At 44.0% G+C, this 26,864-nt stretch overlaps 1 protein-coding gene across 3 annotated transcripts in view; it reads right to left on the bottom strand.

Annotated features, from left to right (window-relative positions):
- Positions 1–26,864, bottom strand: part of LOC129831345 (sterile alpha motif domain-containing protein 12-like) — a 127,688-nt gene that overhangs the window by 77,632 nt on the left and 23,192 nt on the right. For all 3 annotated transcript variants that reach the window (XM_055894677.1, XM_055894676.1, XM_055894675.1), the window contains 3 exons: positions 24,655–24,854; positions 17,600–17,729; positions 2,565–2,705 (listed from right to left, as the gene is read on the bottom strand). In XM_055894677.1, the coding sequence (XP_055750652.1) occupies positions 2,565–2,705; positions 17,600–17,729; positions 24,655–24,813 (430 nt within the window). In that variant the 5' untranslated portion in view covers positions 24,814–24,854. The remainder of the gene's footprint in view (positions 1–2,564; positions 2,706–17,599; positions 17,730–24,654; positions 24,855–26,864) is intronic.

Genomic DNA, 26,864 nt, shown 5'->3' with positions numbered 1-26,864 from the left:
CAAAGTGGAATTATGTTTTTAGAAATGTTAACAAATTAATTAAAAATGAAAAGCTGAAATGTATCAAATCAATAAGTATTCAACCCCTTTGTTATGGCAAGCTTAAAATAAGCTAAGGAGTTAAAATGAGTTTAACAAGACACAAAATAAGTTACATGGATTCACGATGTGCAATAAGTGTTTAATATGATTTTTGAATGACTGCCTCATCTCTGTACCCCACACATATGGTTAGCTGTAAGGTCCCTCAGTCTAGCAGTGCATTTCAACCACAAAGACCAGGGAGGTTTTCCAATGCCTCGCAAAGAATTGGCACCTATTGGTAAATGGGTAAAAATAAAAGTAGACATTGAATATGCCTTTGAGCATGGTGATGGATGACTTTGGATGGTGCATCAATACACCCAGTCACTACAAAGATACATGGGTCCTTCCTAACTCAGTTGCCGGAGAAGAAAGAAACCACTCAGGGATTTCAACAGGAGGCGAATGGTGATTTTACAACATTTATAGGAGAAAACCAAGGATGGACCAACAACATTGTAGTTACTCCACAATACTACCCTAATTGTTGCCCTGAATACAAAGTATTGTGTTTGGTGAAAATCCAATACATTAGAGTACCACTCTCCATATTTTCAAGCATAGTGGTGGCTGCATCATGTTATGGGAATGCTTGTAATCGTTAAGGACTGGGGAGTTTCAGGATAAAAATAAAATCTGGTTCAGTCTGCTTTCCATCAGACACGGAGATGAATTCCCCTTTCAGCAGGACAATAACCTAAAACACAAGGCCAAATCTACACTGGCGTTGCCAAGAAGACAATTAATGTTCCTGAATGGCTTAATTACCATTTTGACTTAAAATCTGCCAGAAAAATCTATGGTAAGACTGGAAAATTCCTGTCTAGCAATGATCTACAACCAATTTTATAGAGCTTGAAGAATTTTTAAAATAAAATGGGCAAATATTGTACAATCCAGGTGTGCAAAGCTCTTAGAGACTTACCCAGAAAGACTCAAAGCTGTAGTCGCTGCCCAAAATGCGCTAACATTTCTAAAAACATGTTTTAACTTATTATGGACTCATTATGGGGTGTTGTGTGCAGACAATTTTTGAACTCAGGCTGTAACAACAAAATGTGGAACAAGTCAAGGGTTATGAATACTTTCTGAAGGCACAGGACTTGAATGTGAACAAACAATGTTATTAAAGTGTATGTAATGGAACGGCACAGTTTTGGAAAACAATGCCACTTTATCAAACTGTCCTCCTCAGTCTTAAAAGCCTCTCTACCTAACTTGAGCATTACTGTTTAGCGAAAGGACAACTCTCCTTTGTTGTTGCTAAAAAAGTAGAGAATCCTTCAGAATCCTCCCTCTGCGTGGAGACGATGAGAGAGAGAGGAGATAGGAATCTAATTATTTTCCTCCCATGGCCCACTGCTCCTTAAAGGTTAATCACTGTCCGTCTGGCTAATTCTGCCTGGGTACACCGCAGTAATTACACCACCGCTCTCCTCATCTCATCTCCACTCTCTCCTTTTCTCACAAACTCCTCTTTCACGCCGCCTTGTCACTTTTGTCATTTCCCATAACTTCCCTGACCGTTAGGTCCTCCCTTCCCACACCTTTAATCCCAAAAAAGTATTTAAAGTACACCAGCTCTCCTCTGTTCAAGGCTCTCTCCCTCTCTTATCATCTTCCTTCAGTGTTCGCTTCCCCCACTAAATGACCCACCCAGCCCTTTCCGCAGTAAATCTAGTTCTCCTTTGTCCAGCTCCTTCCCTTCATTTCACACTTCCTCCTTTCCACACCACTCCCCATTTCTCCCTCCTTTCTTCCCTCCCCGTTCTAATTCTCACAGCAGTAGTTCTAGTAGCACAAGTTCAGCATTTCTAGGGACACAAGGGGCCCCTCTCCCCCAGCAGTAGTGTAGCATCTCGCTCTCCCTCAACCAGTGGCAACAAGAAAGGAGCATCAAAAGAGAAACACCACAAGAATTCGAGACGAGAACAGTTTCCCAGTATTTGGATTTTGCCCCTGAAGCAAAAGAGATCTGTGTTGAGAGCCAGAGACAAGTTGATGGGGATGATGCTGATTTTAGTTACAGGTGGTGATGAGTGGTGCTGAACGCTGAGGAGAGACGAATCACTAAGAATGACTGGATGTCACGGTGTAGGGGGTCAGTGTTGTGATTGGACGATCTGAGATGGGGAGACAGACTATAGAGTAGGGTCCAGAAATACACACATACTGTAAATTGGCTGTAGTGTTGATTGGTGCAGGTGGCTGGATTTGGCCACATAAAGAGCGCTGAGAGAACAATTAAAACCAATTGAATGTAAAGCCGCACGACCATGCAATCGGGTGAGTGAAATGGCCTATCGTTTCATAGGCTATCGCTGTAAAGCTGGTCACACCGGCTCCATCATGGCCAATGACAGAGGTGTTATGAGGTGCCATCCCAATTGTCACCCTACTGTTCCTACCGTTGGGGAAAAGTAGTGCACTATATAGGAAATAGGGTGCCATTTGAGACGCTGCCATGGTGAGTGTTGTACCTTGCGTGAGTAGCTGCAGGGTGCGGACCTCTTCTCTGACGCGGAGCTGCAGGACCTGCTGGAGGATGTACTGCCGTTGGCCCTCCTGCATGATGCCCATTCGCTCCAGCTTCCTGTCTGTCAATCTCATCAGAGCCCGTCCTGGACGGAGAGGGAGAGAGAGTGCGAGAGAAAGGTTCAACTCAACCCCTCATGAGACACAGGCTCCCCCATCTCGCCCACCCAAAGCAAAGACCATAAAGGGGCGCAAGGAAGACCAAGTACAAGTTGCTCTTTCCATGACATAGCTTTCACCTGGATTCGTCTATGGTCCTTATTAATTAACGTCACAGTTAAATTCACTTCAGTCAATGTAGATGAAGGGGAGGACAATTGAGACATGGACTGTGTATGTGTGCCATTCAGAGGGTGAATGGGCAAGAAAATATTTAAGTGCCTTTGAACGGGTTATGGTAGTAGGTGCCAGGCGAACTGGAGTGTCAAACTGCAACACTGCTGGGTTTTTCCACGCTCAAATCTCCCGTGTGTATCAAGAATGGTCCACCACCCAAATGAAATCCAGCCACCATTGACACCATATAGAGTCCACGTCCCGTCAAACTGAGGCTGTTCTGAGGGCAAAAGGGGGTGCAACTCAATATTAGGAAGGTGATCCTAATGTTTTGTCCAGTCAGTGTATTTACAGAATAAATATTTCATGAAATTGATAAACATTGTTTGGAAAAGGATCTCAGTAGTACCTCAAAGTGAACTAAAGCATAACTTAACAAAAAGGACCGTCTCTCTCTCTGAATGCTGCCTTCAACTGCACGGTTACATACAATAAGCAGCACAAGAAATATCCCATTTTCCATTTCCATTATGCATAGACATTGTCAAGGTGACTCTATTCTCAATCTATGAATAGATAATTCTCTATCCTCTAACCATTCAATACATGTTATTCAATTTATGCTTGGGTATGCTAGCAGGAAGCGTCGAGCAGCCAACGATGACTCACTTAGTTTCAAGGAATATCTTCATCTGGCTACATAACGCACTTTAGCATAATTATTCATCTTATTTCGCCCAGAGGCACCTTCTTCTGGGAGACCTTGATTTTAAAATCCCTAATTTAATCTTCAATATAATTTCTTAAAATTAGGTGATTTTGGCCAGTGATAAAAATGCAGTGGAGAAAGTACAGTCAAATTAATTACGCTCGTTGTGGAAGGCCTTAGTGGCAATGTGCGGGATTGGGGAGCTAGATAGAAAATAATTGCTGACGATTACTATGCATTAGCCCGACTCCTGTAAATCCCCCTCGCTCGTTTACCCTAATGACTCGGGGCTCTGAATTGCATCTCCTGATTGGCTGGCAGCCTGCTAACTTCCCCTGGTTCATGGTCTCAAAGCAGGGCTATGGTGGCGTGGCTGTCACATGCTCTCACTCGTTCATCCCGAGCTCCGTCCTCCCATCCACACCTCCAACAGTACTGTATTTACTGCAGTCATCACATACTCTAGATATGAAGTGATTTCATAACGATTTGTTACTTAACGCCTTCGTATAATTTACTTTATCTGTGACGCGGCTCATTCGAGATGGATTTTTTTTTTTTGACAAGGGGTGTTGTGTGAAAGCATTGTTGGCTATAATGTCTTGTGAGAAAGTCACTTTTGGTGATTTATTGCAGTTTTACACCTTATGCAACCATGCCTTAACACACAGTGAGCCGTTTACAAAGCTAAAGTAGTCTGCGTATTGGTATGAGGCTGAGAGCAATGGCAAATATATGCCCAAATGCTATTTGTTGGTGGCTATGGCCAAAGAATGGCAAAAATGTTAAGTGTAAATTAAAATTTAATTGAAATGCCAGCTACGGTTTCAATGATGCCCATTACAGAGTTGCTAACTATAGACAGGAGAACCTATGAGGGCTGGTAAAATGGGATGTGAGAGAGAACTACAACGACAAAGTGAATGTAAAAGGATCACCTGAGGAGTCTATAAATAACCATCACTTGGTACCTCATCCGAAATCCTACGCAAATCTGCTTGGCGACAGAGGCACCTCTTTAGCTTTTACCTCATGGCTATCGGTTCCTATAAACAAACGACAATACAGGATGTATGAGAGATAAAGCTTTCCAGATCAATGACTAAACAGCTGCTATAATAAAGCATCTTTAAATTATCAATATCTCAGAGTTAAAAGGAGAAGATGCCTCAAGATGAGAGCAATTTGGAGTCAAGCTGCTAGCTTCTTGGCGGCGGTGCCAACATAGCTCCTCTCCTCTCGGTAGCAGCCGGGCCAAACGCCTCTGTGGAGTTTCTCTCCACTGCAGTTCTGAGTCATTGACTCCACAATCCCACAAAGCCACAGTTGGGAATTTATCAAACCACAATTAATACACAGAGCAGTGTAGCATGGCTGGGCAGAGAGAGCAGAGGAGGAGAGGATGAGGGGAGAATGCCTGAAGAGAGAGAGAGAGAGCGAGAGAGAGAGAGAGAACCAAGTACAGGTTGAGTGTCCTTACCAAGTACAGGCTGAGTGACCACCGATTGGCAATAGAAACCGGCAGACAAAAAGACATGGCTACCCAAAGAGGAGCGTGTATGTGGTCACTGCACGACAGGGGATGTAGAAACAGAGATGCACTTTCTCCTTTACTGTGATAAATATTCCTCACCAAGAGATTCATTATTCACAGAAATGTCTACATTTATTCCAAATTTTAACTTATTAAACCCAGAGGAAAAACTAAAAATACTCATGGGCGAAGGAGCAATGGCTCCTCTTGCAGCCAAATATGTATTTGCCTGCCATAGCCTGAGGGACACTGAATAATAACATCTGCATAGTAAGCAGTATTATGACTGTTACTTATTATGACTGTTATTGTTATTACTGTTATTACTATTATTATTGTTGTTTATCATTCCAAGTAGTAATGGTATGGGTGGTAATGGTAATGATAGCAGTTTAATGATGGTGGTGGTAGTAGTAGTGGTAATGATGATAGCAGTTGTAGTACCAATGTAATGGTGAAGATGACCGTTATTTAGTTATAAGTTAGTTATAGTTTCATTTTTTTATTAGATTACATTCGATTATTGACTGTTACCCTTTTATTGTTACTATTTTTATATTTAATTTTGTATTATTATTTACTGCCATTCTATATTATTATTTGTCATTGTTTCTAATTTTATTACAATGTATATTGTATACATTGTTGCTTTGGCAATATTGACACAATGTTTTTCATGCCAATAAAGCATCTTGACAGAGACAGAGACAGAGAGAGTTAAGAGGGACTAGGAGTGGATTTGAAAAAAAGAGTATATTAAAAAAATTAGAAAAGAGGAAGAGGAGACTTGTTGAGGACTGAATAGACAACGTGGGGTTGAGTGGAGTGCTATGACAAAGCACAGTGTCCCCAAAATGGTGGACAATTGTGACAGTGTTGGGGTTGGAGAAGCTATTTCCTAATGGTTCTCGTCATGGCAGGTAACATGGTTGAATTTAGAGAGTGGTTTAAAATAAATGTCAAAAGATTAGCTATACTATTTGTGGTAAAGGCAAATAGCTATACTATTTGTGGTAAAGGCAAATAGCTATACTATTTGTCACCAAGCAGTCCTTCAACACAGGCACACGCACACACACCACACACACTAGGGATGGGCATTTGAAATTATTTTACTATTACATTTTTGGGATTTCCTTTTTGTCGAAATGACACTTTTTAAAAATTAAAAATAGCTTGACCGTCTCAACCAATCAGATTGACGCAAATGCACATGGCTGAGGTAAACAGCAGACAGTGTGATTTCCCCGGGAATTTGTAAGCAACAGCGAAAGAGAAGTCTGATTTTTGCCATGATAGAAGGGATTGTTACAAAAAAGGTGTTTTGCATTGATCCGTTTCAGGGCTAGTGGAACTGCCGATAGGCGAGCGCCTGTTATTGCGGTTTAAAGTAGGGAAAACAGCATACCGATGTCAGGACAGCCTGGAGGACCAAATGCGCAGCAGTAGCTCAACGCAACCTTTCATAAAGACTATACTCAAGTTTGTTTTGTTAAATTAAGATTTTCAAATGTCATGGTATATCCTTGTAGGTAAAAGTGTCACAAGGATAATTTCATTTTAGACAAAGCTTTTTCACTGAACACTCACTGAAGTAATCGAATACTAACGTCTGTTCGATATTCGATTAACCGTGCCCATCCCTAACACACGCAGACAGAGCACTCTCTCGGACTCAACCCCAGCTAAGGTAAGTGGGCTTCTATTTCAATTTCCTTTCCTCTAGAGTCTCTAGACCATCTGTGCTGGGAACACTGCCAGACAACAAAGCTTCCTTTTTACTTAATCTCCTGTATTCACTTATATTTGGCCAACTGACTGACAAAAAACGACTTAAGGCACTTCTGCCTCTTCAGTTGCACAATATCGATTGCATTTAAATTTCCTTCCCACTCCAGTTGGTCTCCCCTGTAGCTTGTTGGCTGGAGGTGTTCGGTCTGCCCTCTCTCACTGTCCACCCCTCTATACCAGTACCGCAAACCTGCCTGGACAATGCCTCCTTCTCACCCAAATATTAGTTACTGTTGAAAAGGCAACACCCTGTAAAAAAAAATACAAATTCTGTAAAAGACAGTATGCATTCAAGTCAGCATATTCATAAATCTATGGATACAAACCTATGGCGCGCGCACACACGGACCAGGCGTTAGATTAATGGGGAGTGCGGGTCTCAGTGTGGGGCTGCAGGCAGATTCATCTACAGCTATGGCCTGGCACAGTCAACCGCTGCTTTGATGAATGGGGGTTTAGAGTGCACACACACACACACACCCCTGCGGGACCTGTCTCTTTTTGCGTGTGAACCAAAAACCATGCTAATTACTGCCCTGTGGGTGAGGACAGGGGCACGAAAAGCAGAAAATGAACCTCACTTTCTCTCCAAACGACTACATTCAGTGAACGTGCATGGGTTCTACAGTAAGAGCTGGGCTGGCTGTGAACTGCAGAGGGAGAAACTGTAGTTCTCAGGTAAAACCTTCAGACACAGCTGTGTGTGTAAGTGGGTATAGACTACTGAATGTCTCTGGTTACCCTCCAAATGTGCAAAAAGTCGCAACATGCAGCACACACATCCTTATCAAGAGACCATTCTATAACAGGGGTCTCAAATTGGTGGACCGCGAGCCAGATCCGGCCCACAAGCCCATTTAATGTGGCCCACTGTTGTCTAAATAAATGCGAGCGTTAACATTCACAACTTACTGTGTATATCATTCCTTCACTAGTGCTTGGCTTACTGGCACACATTACAAATACATGGGTGACCATGATGTGACTCTCTCAGTAACCTAGGCACGATATTGTAAAGTGCTCCTCCCAAATGGCCATGAGATGGGCTATGCTCTGAGAAGAGTTCCGATGGGTTCCAAATGAGATGCTAATGCTATTTCTGACTGGAGCAGAGGAGCATCATTCTCAAGGGGACACAGCCCTCATCCTTAATGAAGCCAAGCACAGTAGCAGAGGGCTAATCAGCAGCACAACCACACTGCAACCTCAGCAGGATGCTAATTCAGAGTCACTGCCCATCTACAGTATCTGATCACTAATCATTGTTCATTAACTGGCACAGAGACGTGAGGAAGAACGTCATATGTAGCATTTTCATTGCGAGAGGATCAACATGCTCATACAATTAGGTGGCTCTCCAGATGCAATCTGGTCGCTTACTATACGTTTGTTCCTGTGGTGTCGACCTATCGCTCGCAATGCTTTTCTCACAATCATTGAGGATAGGTCTAGTAGTGGAGCCAGAGGAGATGGCTGCCGTTTAATCAATTGTGCGTTTGTTCGAGTTATTTGTAACTTGTTTTGTACATGATGTTTCTGCCACCGTCTCTTATGACTGAAAAGAGCTTCTGGACATCAGAACTGGGAATAATCACCTCGTACCGGAAAAAGATGTCTTCTTTAAAGAGTCGGACGCAAAGGATTTACTTCAGACACCCGACAAGGCCAAAATCCCCGTCATTTGCATGAAGAACATACATCCGACACCATAGACAGACACCATAGTCCCTGTGCCAAAGAACACCAAGGTAACCTTTCTAAATGACTACCGACCCGTAGCACTCACTTCTGTAGCCATGAAGTGATTTGAAAGGCTGGTAATGGCTCACATCAACACCATTTTCTCAGACACCCAATCCAATTTGCATACCACTCCAACAGATCCGGCAATCTCTATTGCACTCCACACTGCCCTTTCCCACCTGGACAAAAGGAACACCTATGTGAGAGTGCTATTCATTGACTACAGCTCAGTGTTCATCACCATAGTTTCCTCAAAGCTCATCACCTAGCTAAGGACCCTGGGACTAAACACCTCTCTGCAACTGTAACCTGGACTTCCTGACAGGCCACCCCCAAGACAGTCGTGAAGAGGGCACGACAACGCCTCTCTCCCCTCAGGACACTGAAAAGATTTGGCATGGGTGCTCAGATCCTCAACTGCTCGGCCTCTGACCGCAAGGCACTACAGAGGGTAGTGCGTATGGACCAGTACATCACTGGGGCCAAGCTTCCTGCCATACAGGACCTCTATACCAGGCGGTGTCAGACGAAGGCCCTAAAAATTGCCAAAGACTCTAGCCATAGACTGTTCTCTCTGCTACCACACGGAAAACGGTACCGGAGCGCCAAGTCTAGGTCCAAAAGGTTTCTCAACAGCTTTTACTTTAGTAAATACTTTAAAAAACATTTTTCTTAAAACTGCATTGTTGGTTATGGGCTAAGCAAGCATTTCACTGTAAGGTTGTATTCGGCGCATTTGATTTTATATATTGAATTCTTCATTTAAGACACACTTTTGGTCATGTAGTGTGTGGACACCTGCTTGTTGAACATCTCATTCCAAAATCATGGGCATTAACATGGAGTTGGTCCCTCCTTTGCTGCTCTAACAGCCTCCCCTCTTCTGGGAAGGATTTCCACTAGATGTTGGAACATTGCTGCCGGGACTTGCTTCATTTCAGCCACAAGAGCATTAGTGAGGTCTGGCACTGATGTTGGGCGATTAGGCCTGGCTCGCAGTCAGCTTTCCAATTCATTCCAGAAGGTGTTTGATGGGGTTGAGGTCAGGGCTCTGTGCAGGTCAGTCAAGTTCTTCACGCCAGTCTCGACAAAACCTTTCTGTATGGACCTCACTTTGTGCACGGGGAAATTGTCATGCGGAAACAGGAAAGGGCCTTCCCCAAACTGTTACAACAAAGTTGGAAGCACAGAATTGTCTATAACGTCATTGTATGCTGGAGCATTAAGATTTCACTTCACTGGAACTAAGGGGCCTAGCCAGAACCACAAAAAACAGCCCCAGACTATTATTCTTCCTCCAACAAACTTTAGTTGGCATCCGCCAAACCCAGATGCGTCCGTCCGACTGCCAGATGGTGAAGCGTGATTCAACATTCCAGAGAACGTGTTTCCACTACTCCAGAGTCCAATGGTGGCGAGCTTTACAACACTCCAGCCGCCGCTTGGCATGAGCATGGTGATCTAAGGCTTGTGTGCGACTGCTCGGCAATGGAAACCCATTTCATGAAGCTCCCGACGAACAGTTCTTGTGCTGACATTGCTTCCAGAGGCAGTTTGGAACTCGGTAGTGAGTGTCGCAACAGAGAAAATATGATTTTTTACATGCTACGGCACTCGCCGGTCCCGTTCTGTGAGCTTGTGTGGCTAACCACTTCGCAGCTGAGCCGTTGTTGCTCCTAGACGTTCCTACTTCACAAGAGCACTTACAGTTGACCGGGGCAGCTCTAGCAGGGCAGAATATTTTTTATTTAAAACATTTTTTTTTACCCCTTTTTCTCTGCAGTTTTGTGGTATCCAATTGGTAGTTTCAGTCTTGTCTCGTGGCTGAAACTCCCGTTCGGACTCGGGAGAGGCCAAGGTCGAGAGCCGTGCGTCCTCCGAAACACAACCCAACCAGTTGTGCACCGGGGCCTCCCACTCTTTCTAATCTGATTAGAGACAGTTTGCACTGTTCTTTGAAGGGAATAGTACACAGCGTTGTACGAGATCTTCAATTTCTCACATGGAATAGCCTCCATTTCTCAGAACAAGAATAGACTGAAGAGTTTCAGAAGAAAGTCTTTGTTTCTGGCCATTTTGAGCCTGTAATCGAACCCACAAATGCTGATGCTCCAGATACTCAACTCGTCTAAAGGCCAGTTTTATGTGCTAACATAATCACAAAAGTGTTTTCTAATGATCAATTATCTTTTTTAAATGATCAACTTGGATTAGATAACAATAAATAGGTTTCTGTACACCTAAGTAGATTTTTCCTTCCCTCTGCAGACAAACTCATCCTAAACATCTCAATTGGGTTGAGGTTGGGTGATTGTGGAGGCCAGGTCATGGGTTTTCATTTCCGAGCAGCCGCACACAAGCCTAAGATCACCATGCACAATGCCAAGTGTCTGCTGGAGTAGTGTAAAGCTCACCGCCATTGGACTCCGGAACAGTGGAAACTCGTTCTCTGGAGTGGTGAATCACGCTTCACCATCTGTCAGTCCGACGTACGAATCTGCGTTTGGTGGATGCCAAAAGAACGCTACCTGTTTTTCATAGTTCGGGTTAGGTCCCTTAGTTCTAGTGAAGGGAATTCTTAATGCTACAGCATTCAATTACCTTCTAGACGATTCTGTGCTTCCAACTTTTAGTTTAGGAAAAGGCCCGTTCCTGTTTCAGCATGACAATGCCCCTGTGCACAACGCGAGGTCCATAGAGAAATGGTTTGTCGAGATCGGTGTGGAAGAACTTGACTGGCCTGCAGAGCCCTGACCTCAACCCCATCGAACACCTTTGGGATGAATTGGAACTCCGACTGCGAGCCAGGCCTAATCGTCCAAAATCAGTGCCCTACATCACTAATGCTTGTGGCTGAATGGTAGAAAGTCCCCACAGCAATGTTCCAACAGTTAGTGGAAAGCCTTCCTAGAAGAGTAGAGGCTGTTATAGCAGCAAAGGGGGGGACTAACTACATATTATTACAAGCAGGTATATTTCAATAGCACTTGGTGATACATCAAACAACATTTAGTATGACAATAAAATACTGCTATCCTTCTTACAGTATGCTCTTGCGGAGGTGAACCTTTAAATAGAACCAACACTGGTGCAAGCGTCACCATTTCCCTACAGTTACGTTACACAAGATTTTGCTGGATGCTTTCATTTCGACTGCAATCCAAAGACCGTCTAACACCAAGGGTCCGTCCAAAATGGCACTCTATTCCCTATATATATATATATTTTAAAAAGTTGTGCAATACATATGGAATACAGTGCCGTTTGGGATACAGATCAACTGTCTCGTATCTACAGCTGCATCTCTTGGCCTGTCTGAAGTGGAGGCCATTGGATCACCATGTTCTAATTCAGTCAAGCCACTGCTCCATGACAGGGGTGTGCGATTCAATAGTCGTCAACCCTTTAATCTTTCCCTTTCCTGTTCTGACGACATATGTCAGTGCACCTCTTTACTGATTACACATACGGTATCAGTCAAATGTGTAGATAACTCATTTACCACACCCTTTGCTCGCCGCCACGACTCGGTCTTTGTAATTACACAAGATTAGGTACTAATATCTAATTACGCCGTAATATGCTTTAATGCAATTTTAACGACAGCCTCCGAATTTGACTTTAACGGAGCTATCTTGTGGTTGCATCAGAAGGGGGGGAAATCTTGGCAAAACGAGGCGGTCAGATGGGGAAACGTTGATTTTGATTGTCGCTCGACGACGCTGGTCGGGGATGACAACTGGCGGCCGCATATTGAAGTCATTCAAAGAAGTGAAAATGTAGCACTGCTGCAAAGCCCATGGATCTAAAATACATTGTACTGTCAGAGCTAGGGCATAACATGGGGGATGTGTAAGAGTTATGATTTGGATACGCTGCCGCGTATTGATTTGATACTTCCGAGAGGAGGAACAGTGGGCCAAGACCAATGAAATTGAGTAGTATTGACGTCCGACAAGAGGCTTAGGTTTTCTACTAGTGGTACTACTGTTACTATAGTTACCATTGCAGAGGAAGTCCTATCAGAGGGCCTTCACCTAATCAGACCAGAAACGAACACCACACATGATTTTCAATTTCCAACTCAATCTCCTAGCCCCAGCCAGAGTGTGACAACGCATCGACTCAACCAATCTTGATTTACAAAACAAAAATATAAAAACCCAACAAGTGTTACAGCCATGTTTCATGAGCTGAAATAAATCCCAGAAATGTTTCATACGCACAAAAAACATCAAATTCCGTGCACACATTTCTTTACATCCCTGTTAGATTGCGCTGTTCTGTGAAGGGAGTCGTACACAGCGTTACACGAGATCTTCAGTTTCTTGCCAATTTCTCGCATGGAATAGCCTTCATTTCTCAGAACAAGAATAGACTGACGAGTTTCAGAAGAAAGTTTTGTTTCTGGCCATTTTGAGTCTGTAATCTAACACAGAAATGCTAAACGCTCCAGATACTCAACTAGACTAAAGAAGGTTTTCTTGCTGCTTTAAAAATCAGCCAACAGTTTTCAGCTGTGCTAACATCATTGCAAAAGGATTTTCATAATGTTCAATTAGCTTTTTAAAATGATAAACTTGGATTGGCTAGCACATCGTGCTGTTGGAACACAGGAATGATGGTTGCTGATAATGGGCCTCTGTACGCCTATGTAGATATTCCATAAAAAAAATTGCCATTTCCAGCTACAATAGTCATTTACAACATTAACAATGTCTACACTGTATTTCTGATCAATTTGATGTTATTTTAAAAACGGACAAAAAACACGCTTTTCTTTCAAAAACAAGGAAATTTCGACGTGACCCCAAACTTTTGAACGGTTGTGTGTATGATATATATACACTGCTCAAAAAAATAAAGGGAACACTTAAACAACACAATGTAACTCCAAGTCTATCACACTTCTGTGAAATCAAACTGTCCACTTAGGAAGCAACACTGATTGACAATAAATTGCACATGCTGTTGTGCAAATGGAATAGACAAAAGGTGGAAATTATAGGCAATTAGCAAGACACCCCCAATAAAGGAGTGATTCTGCAGGTGGTGACCACAGACCACTTCTCAGTTCCTATGCTTCCTGGCTGATGTTTTGGTCACTTTTGAATGCTGGCGGCGCTCTCACTCTAGTGGTAGCATGAGACGGAGTCTACAACCCACACAAGTGGCTCAGGTAGTGCAGCTCATCCAGGATGGCACATCAATGCGAGCTGTGGCAAGAAGGTTTGCTGTGTCTGTCAGCGTAGTGTCCAGAGCATGGAGGCGCTACCAGGAGACAGGCCAGTACATCAGGAGACGTGGAGGAGGCCGTAGGAGGGCAACAATCCAGCAGCAGGACCGCTACCTCCGCCTTTGAGCAGGAGGAGCACTGCCAGAGCCCTGCAAAATGACATCCAGCAGGCCACAAATGTGCATGTGTCTGCTCAAACGGTCAGAAACAGACTCCATGAGGGTGGTATGAGGGCCCGGCGTCAACAGGTGGGGGTTGTGCTTACAGCCCAACACCGTGCAGGACATTTAGCATTTGCCAGAGAACACCAAGATTGGCAAATTCGCCACTGGCGCCCTGTGCTCATCACAGATGAAAGCAGGTTCACACAGAGCACATGTGACAGACGTGACAGTCTGGAGACGCCGTGGAGAACGTTCTGCTGCCTGCAACATCCTCCAGCATGACCGGTTTGGTGGTGGGTCAGTCATGGTGTGGGGTGGCATTTATTTGTGGGGCCACACAGCCCTCCATGTGCTCGCCAGAGGTAACCTGACTGCCATTAGGTACCGAGATGAGATCCTCAGAGCCCTTGTGAGACCATATGCTGACACATGCACATTTGTGGCCTGCTGGAGGTCATTTTGCAGGGCTCTGGCAGTGCCCCTCCTTGCACAAAGGCGGAGGTAGCGGTCCTGCTGCTGGGTTGTTGCCCTCCTACGGCCTCCTCCCCGTCTCCTGATGTACTGGCCTGTCTCCTGGTAGCGCCTCCATGCTCTGGACACTACGCTGACAGACACCGCAAACCTTCTTGCCACAGCTCGCATTGATGTGCCATCCTGGATGAGCTGCACTACCTGAGCCACTTGTGTTGGTTGTAGACTCCGTCTCATGCTACCACTAGAGTGAGAGCGCCGCCAGCATTCAAAAGTGACCAAAACATCAGCCAGGAAGCATAGGAACTGAGAAGTGGTCTGTGGTCACCACCTGCAGAATCACTCCTTTATTGGGGGTGTCTTGCTAATTGCCTATAATTTCCACCTTTTGTCTATTTCATTTGCACAACAGCATGTGCAATTTATTGTCAATCAGTGTTGCTTCCTAAGTGGACAGTTTGATTTCACAGAAGTGTGATTGACTTGGAGTTACATTGTGTTGTTTAAGTGTTCCCTTTATTTTTTTGAGCAGTATATATATATATACACACACACACACACACCTATTCAACTTGTTTGTTTACACAGTTGTTCTCGAGCACAAAACTACATTCATCATGATTTGAGTGCTCTTGTTGATTCTAATTGAGTGGGAAAAAGATGCGCATGATATTTCCAAGAGATTGATTGGGATGCAAATTGCATTGTGTGCCCGCTTGTTTTAATTGGATTCTGTTCATTAATGCGGGGATGGGATGATGAGCGAAATTACTAGCGTGTTTTGTGCATATCGTTATCGCTAATTGATCCTGAGACAACAACACCTCACAACTGCAGGTAATTACACTAATTGTGAGACAACATCTGAGTCACTGTTTGTTTCATTATCGGCGGGCTAATGAGGAAATGCATAATTTACAGACAACGTGCTAAGTTTATCTAATATCTTATATCTAAGGTTATCGTCGTCAAAGAAGTTTGAAGTCAGCCAAACTCGTGGTAATGGTCTCATGAGGAAAATGAAATGGATGAAAAAGTGCCCTTTTCTTAATTCTTTACACAGAGCACAATTGTATATTTTATTTGTTTACGTAGAGTGCATTCGGAAAGTATTCAGACCCCTTCCCTTTTTCCACATTGTTACATTACAGCCTTATTCTAAAATTTATAAAATAAAATTTTACCTACACACACTGCCCCATAATGACAAAGCAGAAACTAGTTAAGGAAAATTTGCAAATTTATTTAAAAAAACTGAAATACCTTATATACATAATTATTCAGACCCTTTGCTATGAGACTCGAAATTGAACTCCATTTCCATTGATCATCCTTGGAGAGGTTTCTACAACTTGATTGGAGGAGTCCACCTGTGGTAAATTCAATTGATTGGACATAATTTGGAAAGGCACACCTGGCTATATAACGTCCCACAGTTGACAGTGAAGGTCAGCGCAAAAACCAAGCCATGAGGTCAAACGAATTGTCCGTAGAGCTCCCAATCAGGAACATGTCGAGGCAGAGTTCTGGGGAAGGGTACCAAAAAATGTCTGCAGCATTGAAGGTCCTCAAGAACACAGTGTGCCTACAGCATTCTTAAATGGAAGAAGTTTGGAACCACCAAGACTCGTCCAAGAGCTGGCCGCCTGGCCAAACTGAGCAATTGGGGGAGAATTGCCTTGGTCAAGGAGGTGACCAAGATCCCGATGGTCACTCAGAGCTCCAGAGTTCCTCTGTGGAGATGGAGAACCTTACAGAAGGACAACCATCTCTGCAGCACCACCAATCAGGCCTTTATGGTAGAGTGGCCAGATGGAATGCACATGACACCCCGCTTGGAGTTTGCCAAAAGGCACCTAAAGACTCTGACGATGAGAAACAAGATTCTCTGGTCAGATGAAGCCAAGATTGAACTCTGGCCTGAATGCCAAGCGTGACATCTGGAGGTAACCTGGCACTATTCCTATGGTGAGGCATGGTGGTGGCAGCATCATGCTGTGGGGATGTTTTTCAGCAGCAGGAACTGGGAGACTAGTCAGGATCGAGGGAAAGATGAACGGAGCAAAGTACCTAAAGATCCTTGATGAAAACCTGCTCCAGAGCACTCAGGACCTCAGACTGGGATAAAGGTTCACCATCCAACAGGACAAAAACCCAAAGCACACAGCCAAGACAACACAGGTATGGCTTCGGGACAAGTCTCTGAATGTCCTTGAGTGGTCCAACCAGAGCCCGGATTTGAACCCGATCAATCATCTCTGGAGAGACCTGAAAATAGCTGTGCAGCAACGCTCCCCATCCAACCTGACAGAGCTTGAGAGGATCTGCAAAGAAGAATGAGATAAACTCCCCAAATACAGGTGTGCCAAGCTTGTAGCGTCATACCCAAGAAGACATGGCCTTAAATCGCTGCCAAAGGTCCTTCAACAAAAGTACTGAGTAAAGGGTCTGAATACTTAGTTTATTTTTTTATAAATTAGCAAACATTTCTAAAACAGTTTTTGCTTTGTCATTATGGGGTATTTTGTGTAGATTGATGAAAGAAAAAAAAAGATTTTAATCAATTTTAGAATAAGGCTGTAAAGTACCAAAATGTGGGAGAAGTCAAGGGGTCTGAATAGTTTGTATCCACTGTACATGTTACTGACATGGGATAATCACTGCATGTAGCTAGATCCTATTACTGTTAATAGAAAGTAGCCTCATCCACATCTTAATGGAATGCCGCTGCAGTGTGCTCTGGTTCAGCACATAGCCCCAGCCATCTCCGTTTCCTTGCGGCGTAAGTGCATCATGGATGAAGTGCTCAATTTCGCCAGTCACAGCGAGTCAAGAGGGCGTCGGTACTTCACAAATAAACAAACATTGTAATGTAAATCAGCCACGCGCCGAGAGGTTGAGTGCGTGGCAATTAGCCGTCTCGCCATTATGCGGCAGGTGGGCTGTTAGCGGGTGGGCGGGTGTGACCTTGCCGAGGGGCTCATCGGGGGAGGGTATGATTGACATGACGACGACGGTAACCGCGACGACAGAACCTGGGGCTATGGCTGGCGCACCTGTGATGTCATGCTGCTTGAAGGAGTCGCTGTAGATCTGGTGCTGCTTGGGGCAGTGCTTCTTCAGCCACTTGCACACGTCCTGCTGGGTCCACAGGGCCACCGGCTTGGACAGCTTTACGTTCCCCGGCTGCATGGAAGGGAAAGACAACAGATGACTTAAGTCCAATGTTGATGGCACATACAGTACGCAGTAACACACTATACCAGTAACACACGAGAGACTACCTATACAGTGCACCCACAAACAATACCAACCAATGCAGATAAAAAGGGCCATTTGTTTCATCCTCGTGGATGATCTGCATGTCAGTAATAGACAGCAATACACAAGAGTAGCAAGCGTATGTACTGTGGGCCTAGGGTTAGAAATGACACAGTCCATGCCAGTACCAATGATATAGCAATGTCTACGGATATGGTAATGAGCAGATACGTATGTTACACAAGCAGCACTAGTGGAATCATGGTATAGTACTATTTAAAATCAGACCAAAGAGGACGTACTGTCGATCGTTTGATCCGACAACATGCAGCCAGGTGGATAGTCATGTTGCCTAATCCCCCAGGTATTCAGTCTGTGTCCCGCTGAACAACCCGCCACTGTAGCTAGAGTGCTGGCGTCGCTCCATTTTGATTGAGGGGCTTCTAAAATAACAGAGCCACCCCCTTCCTCCCATCTCCCTCCCACTCCCGTCAGCTCGCTGTGCGGTGCCACATAGCGATAGAACATGCCTCCATCTAGGCTAGCATAACAACACAGTACCCACAGCATTGCCCTGTCTGTACCTGACTGACTAGAGGGAGACAGGGAGCGAGATCGATATAGAGAGAGAGCACCACCGGGGAAGACCGTCATTCTCCACGTGCCAAGCATAGTCAGAGTACAGACAGACGACCGACGTGACTGCTTTGGCAGGCCACGGAGAGACGGAATCTGCAGGTAAGGAAGCGATAGGAGACCTCCGCTGAGGGGATGGCGTTGCAACAAAATCCCACGTTAACCATTAAATACAGCTCAGCACTAATTAACCCTGACTAGCAGCCTGGGGCGTATGATACAGTACAGTAAGGAGCTAGTGTAGTTCAGGATGGCTTAGCCAGAAACACTACTATGATGAGCCAGTAGGGAGGAATGGGGAGAAAGGGAAAGAAAGAAGGGGCATATATATATATATATACACATACTGCTCAAAAAAATAAAGGGAACACTTAAACAACACAATGTAACTCCAAGTCAATCACACTTCTGTGAAATCAAACTGTCCACTTAGGAAGCAACACTGATTGACAATAAATTGCACATGCTGTTGTGCAAATGGAATAGACAAAAGGCTCTGGACACTACGCTGACAGACACAGCAAACCTTCTTGCCACAGCTCGCATTGATGTGCCATCCTGGATGAGCTGCACTACCTGAGCCACTTGTGTGGGTTGTAGACTCCGTCTCATGCTACCACTAGAGTGAAAGCACCGCCAGCATTCAAAAGTGACCAAAACATCAGCCAGGAAGCATAGGAACTGAGAAGTGGTCTGTGGTCACCACCTGCAGAACCACTCCTTTATTGGGGGTGTCTTGCTAATTGCCTATAATTTCCACCTTTTGTCTATTCCATTTGCACAACAGCATGTGAAATGTATTGTCAATCAGTGTTGCTTCCTAAGTGGACAGTTTGATTTCACAGAAGTGTGATTGACTTGGAGTTACATTGTGTTGTTTAAGTGTTCCCTTTATTTTTTTGAGCAGTGTATATACATACATACATAGGTGTATATACACATACGTGTACACACAAGTATTGTGTGCATGTGACAGAGAGCGTTAAAAGAAAAAGGGACAAGGCTGGAAAGAGGATCGATAGATGACGGGAGAGGGATTAAGTCAGAGAGGCTTTGCTCACTACTGCTCAGGGGTGAGTGTGTATACTGTGCACTGCCCATGGTGATCTTGGTGGGAACTGCAACAGTCCCTGAGTCAATATTACATAGTACTCTAATGTAGCACAGAGCAGTGTTTCTGGGACTATAACATTGTGTGTGAGGCTATGCCTGCCAGCCATGGAACGTAGAGAGAAAGAAAGAGCGCGAGAGAGGAAATAGAAAGAGGAAAGGAAAATCCACAGACATGCGTTTGAGACAGAGCCGATTAGAGATTTGAGTGACAGCGCTGGTGAGCGACGCGAGACAAAGCTAGCTTCTTTTCTAAGTGAGAATTTGCCTGTGTGCACACGCTCGCAAACACAACACAGATAATCTGTCCTTGGCATATTTAAAAACACACTATGCATTTCAGGTGTTTCTCATGTTATCTTAGCAACAGAGCAAGGACAACTTAAAAAACAAACACACAACGAATAAAGAGAATTCAACCCACAAAGCCAAAATTAAAACACACAGTACACCCACAGCAACACACACTGACTACTAGCAGGTGTAACGAATAGGATACTAAAAGCCTTACAGGTAGTTAAGTACTTACTTATATTAATTGAAAGTAATACCATTATTACAATAATGTAAAGGCATTTCAGGAGTTCTAGTTGTGTTGGCGTAGCTCCACCACAATGTGTAGCCTAGTAAGTACACTATACTGCCCTACTAAAGCAAAAGAGCAGCAACTGTACATTGTCAAAAATAAGTTGACTTTTTTTTTTTATACATCAACTAAATGCTTTATCAGGTAGACAATTATCCTGACCTCATTGTGTTGCATAGAAAATGTGTGCGAGGGTCATGTTTGCAGTAACTGCCACCACGAACGTCAGTTACTGCCTTTTACCTTGGTTTCACTGAGCTTTGGGCTGCAGTGTCTACGGTTTACCTTGGTACTATGCATTGTTCTTTGTTGATACAAGACTCAAACTATATGACTGACAGCCACATCCAAATAAATACATTAACAAGTTTGTGTAAAAAAAAATTTTTTTAAATGATGGAAACCAGTGGTTGTATCAAACAAGACAGTAACTGCCGTCTAGGGTCAGAGGTCAGGGTCAATATTAATAAAATAAAAAATAACCTCATAGTATGCCAACAGATAACTACATCTCCAATGATTGTGCTTACAATTCATTTGTCTGGACCAAAAAAATTAAATAAACACTAGTCATTTTTCTCAGTTTCACTCTATAAGCAGTTACGGCTCTTTTCCTCGGTAGGGCAGTATACAGCTCTGGCATTCTCAAACATACAGCGCCATCTAGCGAATATATGACCACACCGCATCATTCCATTGATACAGTACACAATTATTTCCGCAGTGATGAGGGAATAACGATTAGCGTCATGCTGACCGAATAAGTGTTTATTTGAGACCGTGTCGTTCCCTCCCTAGCTCAATTACCTCGTTCGGCATTGCGGCAGGCGTCGCCTGGGCCCACAGTTTCTCTCTCCCCCAAAGCTCAAAGGTGCAGAAAAGTCGCTAATGATAATTATTCCGGCGTTCTCTGCATTGCGCCTCAGTGATTTTTTAAATAAAAAACACATCTATACATAATAGTAAATAAGGTTATCCAAACAATAATTACACCCCTAGAGCAGTAAAATAGCATCCACCATATACAGACAAATAAACAAAAGTCACTTGAACCCAGTCTGACACAGAGAAGATTCATATGGTAGACAAGCCTCCTGGCAATATCCCTGATCTTACCTGTCTCAATACGCAGAGGTAATATCCCTGATCTTACCTGTCTCAATACGCAGAGGCAATATCCCTGATCTTACCTGTCTCGATACGCAGAGGCAATATCCCTGATCTTACCTGTCTCAATACGCAGAGGCAATATCCCTGATCTTACCTGTCTCAATACGCAGAGGCAATATCCCTGATCTTACCTGTCTCAATACGCAGAGGCAATATCCCTGATCTTACCTGTCTCAATAGGCAGAGGCAATATCCCTGATCTTACCTGTCTCAATAGGCAGAGGCAATATCCCTGATCTTACCTGTCTCAATACGCAGAGGCAATATCCCTGATCTTACCTGTCTCAATAGGCAGAGGCAATATCCCTGATCTTACCTGTCTCAATACGCAGAGGCAATATCCCTGATCTTACCTGTCTCAATACGCAGAGGCAATATCCCTGATCTTACCTGTTTCAATACGCAGAGGCAATATCCCTGATCTTACCTGTTTCAATACGCAGAGGCAATATCCCTGATCTTACCTGTTTCAATACGCAGAGGCAATATCCCTGATCTTACCTGTCTCAATACGCAGAGGCAATATCCCTGATCTTACCTGTTTCAATACGCAGAGGCAATATCCCTGATCTTACCTGTGCACATAGCAATCTCTTTTTAGGTAGGTTATACATAATATATAACCCTCACACACACACGTACTGGATTTACAAGCAGTGCAGAGACAGAATTTTTTGGGACACAAAGAAAGAACATTAACAGTGGCTTTTAATTCGCTGACCTTGGGAGTCAATATGGGTGCATTACAAATCAGGGCAATAGGAGTTGGTGACTAATATATTGCTTTGGGCATGATTTTAATTATGTGTAAGGTTTGTTGATTTTCAATTAAATATATACACTGAACAAAAATATGAACGCAAAGTGTTGGTTCCATGTTTCATGAGCTGAAATAAAAGATCCCAGACATTTTCCACATGCACAAAAAGCTTATTTCTCTCAAATTATGTGTACAAATTTGTTTACATCTTTGTTAGTGAGCATTTCTCCTTTGCCAAGATAATCCATGACAGCTGTGGCATATCAGCTGTGGCATATCAAGAAGCTGGTTAAACAGCATGATCATGGGGCCTCCCGAGTGGCACATCGGTCCAAGGCACTGCAGTGCTTGAGGTGTCACTACAGATCCGGGTTGTGTCACAGATCCGGGTTGTGTCGCAGCCGGGAGACCCACGAGGCGACACACATTTGGCCCAGCGTCTTCCGGGTTAGGGGAAGGTTTGTCTGGCCGGGATTACATTGTTGCATATCGCTCAGGCGACTCCTGTGGCGGAACGGACGCATGCACGCTGACACGGTCACCAGTTGGACGGTGTTTCCTCCAACACATTGGGTGCGGCTGGCTTCCGGGTTAAGCGAGCCGTGTGTCAAGAAGCAGTGCAGCTTGGCAGGGTCGTGTTTCGTAAGATGCATGGCTCTCGAACTTCGACTCTCCCGAGTCCGTACGGGAGTTGCAGCGATGGGACAAGACTAACTATAAAAAGGGGTAAAACGTTATTTTTTTTTTAAGAATACAGCATGATCATTACATAGGTTCACCTTGTGCTGGGGACAATAAAAGGCCACTAAAATGTGCAGTTGTGTCACGCAACACAATGCCACAGATGTCTCAAGTTGAGGGAGTGTGCAATTGGCATGCTGACTGCAGGAATGTCCACCAGAGCTGTTGCCAGAGAATTTTATGTTCATTTCTCTACCACAAACCGCCTTCAACGCCATTTAAGAGAATTTAGCAGTACGTCCACCTAGCCTCAACTGCAGACCATGTGTAACCATGCCAGCTCTCCACATCCGGCTTCGTCACCTGCGGGATCATCGGAGGAGTATTTCTGTCTGTCATAAAGCCCTTTCGTGGGGAAAAACTGATTCTGATTTGCTGTTCATGTAAAGAAATCGGGTCATTTGAAATAAATTCATTATGCCCTAATCTATAGATTTCGCGACTCTGCATGGGCGCTGCCAAGGGTGGGCCTGGGAGGTCATAGGCCCACCCACTGGGGAGCCAGGCCCAGCCATGGCAGCGCCCATGCAGAGTCGTCAAATCCATAGATTAGGGCCTAATGAATTTATTTCAATTGCCCGATTTCCTTATATGAACAGTAACTCAGTAAAATCATTAAAATTGTTTCATGTTGCATTTATATTTTGTTCAGTATATAATACATGCCATTTAGCAGACGCTTTTATCCAAAGCAGCTTACAGTCATGCGTGCATACATTTTACAGATGTGTGATCCCGGGAATCGAACCCACTATGCTGGCATTGCAGGCACCATGCTCTACCAGGTCATACTTTCAGTCAACACTGTTGCTTAGCCACAGAGTTTCTCTATTGGCTTAACTGCACCTTACTGTGCTGGCTCTGACATTTAATTTTCAAACATGTTCCAGCAACTAGAGGTATGTGTAGCCTGGCCAGACCCGTACAGCTTGGCTCGGGTTGGCTCAGTAGTGTTAAAAGGGTATCGAAGTCATGAACTCAAGACGGAAACTGTACAATGTGCATGGCTGAAAATAGTTTGTGACTGATTACTCACATAGATTTCTAATGAGGATTCCGTGCAGTTATGACATTCTCTTTCAAATGAACCTACATGGTGGTTTATCACTCTTACGGTACTTGTATACTGTAGGAACATTGAAGGCCTGTACCATGCAGTGAGACAAAAAGCATCTTAGTTGTTCCCCCATCAAAGGCGTAGCTACGTGGAGCTTCTTGAAGGACATATTGTTTGGGTGAAAGCAGTTCCAGTTAGCCAGATAATTATCTGTCATTTTCATCTCCCTACAGAGGCGGAAAGAGGAGGAAATGTCCCGTCCGTTGCCTCGACAGGATGCTATTTTTGGAGAGGAAATAAAAACAAATCTCCACTGACGACAACCTTTAAATCTAAATAAATAGTTCAGGAAACATTGAATAAGGGCTGTCGAAAGACCGCATCGGTTAGGTGCCAGAAAGTGTGTAGTAAGGAAGTAATTATTGAACGCAAGATAGGCAATTACATTTGTTAGAATTACATTATTGAAAGTCTGTAAAAAAATGTGCAACTGTACAGCAGAGGATGGGACCTGTTACTAATATCCCAAAATGAAGCTACAAATCTATTACAAACCAATGATCATGGTATGAGTTGTCACCGCAGCCTGGTACCCATCCTGACATTCCTTAGAGCAGACTTTCTCAACAGTCCTTGGGACACACCAGCTGTACCATATATTATGTGCTCCAACACCTTGTACACCTGAAACTAGTCAACTAATCAGCCATTTGAATCAGTTGCGCTAGGGGTTATGATACATGGAATGACTGGGTTGAGAAAGGCTGCCTTGAAGTCCCCCTGTTCTTACCCGTGAGAGTTCTGACTCGGAGACGGAGCGCCTTGGCGGTGAGTGGCGCTGGTACCCGGGGCTCACGTCCTGATAGGTGGGGCTGTCGTCATCCAGCATGGCGCCTTGGTCCAGGGGCTGCTCCTCCAGGTGTGAGGTCACGTCGTCCGGGCACATCATCTGGTGGTCGATCCCATTCTGGCTCAGGTTGCAGTGGACAGCTGCAGGGATAAATAGGAGGGAGGGGACGAACACAAGGCTAAACTATAGGAAATACATTTGTACAGTATAGATGTGTGTACCAACCATCTTGCTGGTTGGTTGGTAATAGTTCAGAAATGCAACAAATAAAAAACACAATGGAAAAGTAAGAACTTGAATACCAGTAGCAAAGGTACCAGCGTTACCACATTTGAGTTCTTGGTGCATGTTATACTATTAGAATATCACTAGAGGGCGGTACATAACAATTTGGTAGAGTGGCCAACACTTTCTTACTTGGAGAACATTCAACAATTACCCCTAACATTTGTGTAAAGCTTTTATAACACTGACAATCATGACATTATTACACATATTGATAAAAGGAGATCGTCAGAAGACGTACCATGGTAAACTAAAGTAGTTGACCATTCATCAGGCTTTTGAAAATGATCCAAAACAAATAAAAACGCAACCTTATGTTTGAGGTCAAAGATTATAACGGTTTTCCTGACTGTGATCTCTTAAAAAAATAATAATAATAATAAAAAATAAAAAATTGTGGATAAACTCTGACCCAGTCTAACCACACGCAATTTTTTGAGGGTACACAAGCTACACGAGCTGCATAATAACTTCTAATTATTACAATTACATTTCCGCGACAGGCAAATTTGCGTTGCGGGGAGATTAAAAAAGACACATCAGGGTCAGATTTATGGACGTAAGTCATGTTGGCACGATGCCAGGTGGCAGATAGCTGCCTAAACTTGTTCTGGGCCACTGTCACCGAGCGATTACAGGAAACCCAATAAGGAAAAACTAAATGAGTAAAAAAACGTTCTTTCTCCTAGTAGAGTAAAAGGCGGCGAGACGCCCTTCTGATCCTGATGCACTAGCTCTACCACCTGTCTACTTCTGATGACACCACACCGGACAGCAGAGATTACCACAAAGGGTTACTGGACAACGTCCTGCTTGATTTGACGGACAATTATCGGCTACAAGACTAACCAATAAATCATTAAAATATGAGAGAAGTGTTTGTTTCAAATTTGAGCTGATTGAAATAAAATGCAAATTAGACAACCAGACATGAACCCGAGACAGTTTACTATTGCATGGATTTAACTCTAACCCACAATCGCAGCAATACATGTGAACTGAACTCTATTGAACACTTACAATGCCACCTCATTATCAATAGCAGTTGACATGTTGACAAGACTAGGTGATTACCAGACACATCTGGTGTGGTTTCAGTTTCAACCTCGGAGTAGTCTCCCTATGCGGACAGCATACACCCTATGTCTGGAATTCCCAGACGGGGGAACTAGGCAGAAACCATGATGCATTCCCCTTTAAATAGAAAGGGCAATACACATGTACACGAGGGCCATGTTTTAACCAAAGGCAATTTAGGATGCATGGCACGGAGCTAGCTATCCTCCTGCGCGCTTGTCGCCTCGCTCGTTCTTTTGCGCTCCCCCCCTCTGTATCGTAACGCGTTGTATGATTGGTGTTCAACCATTCAGGAGCAGCAGTGAATTATGCATCCTCTGTTAAATCTGTGAAATTACAGCAATATGGAAATAGATTGAACGAGAGAGAAAAGGGATAGAGGGGGAGGAATGAAAGGAGAGGGAAAGATGGAGTTGCCTGGCTCTGTGTCCTGTTTAGGAAGAGGGCTTAGTGGGGGTTGAGGAAAAGGAGGATTTTTTTCTCTGCAATAGTCCAGAACGTTCACCCACACTCCTTTCCTCTCCGACATGCGCAAATGGTGATGGAAGAGAACCGCCGCCGTCCGCTTCCCCCCCCTCCTCCCTTTTCTCTCTCAATGAGGCCGAGTCAATGACCGGGAAAGAGAGCAGGAGCTGCATGGAAAACGCATAGAACCACCATCTTGGCAGTTGGAATTACTGTAGCAATGGTCTTTGGAAGGACAAAGGTTGGTCATGAATCCGAAGGTCGTACGAGTGTTACATAGCAGCCCTGTGTAATTATGTTTTATCACCTGTATAAGGACTCAT

This window comes from Salvelinus fontinalis, chromosome 32 (genome assembly GCF_029448725.1).
Source record: "Salvelinus fontinalis isolate EN_2023a chromosome 32, ASM2944872v1, whole genome shotgun sequence".
Taxonomy (NCBI): domain Eukaryota; kingdom Metazoa; phylum Chordata; class Actinopteri; order Salmoniformes; family Salmonidae; genus Salvelinus; species Salvelinus fontinalis.
This window is presented reverse-complemented; position numbering and strand designations above follow the sequence as displayed.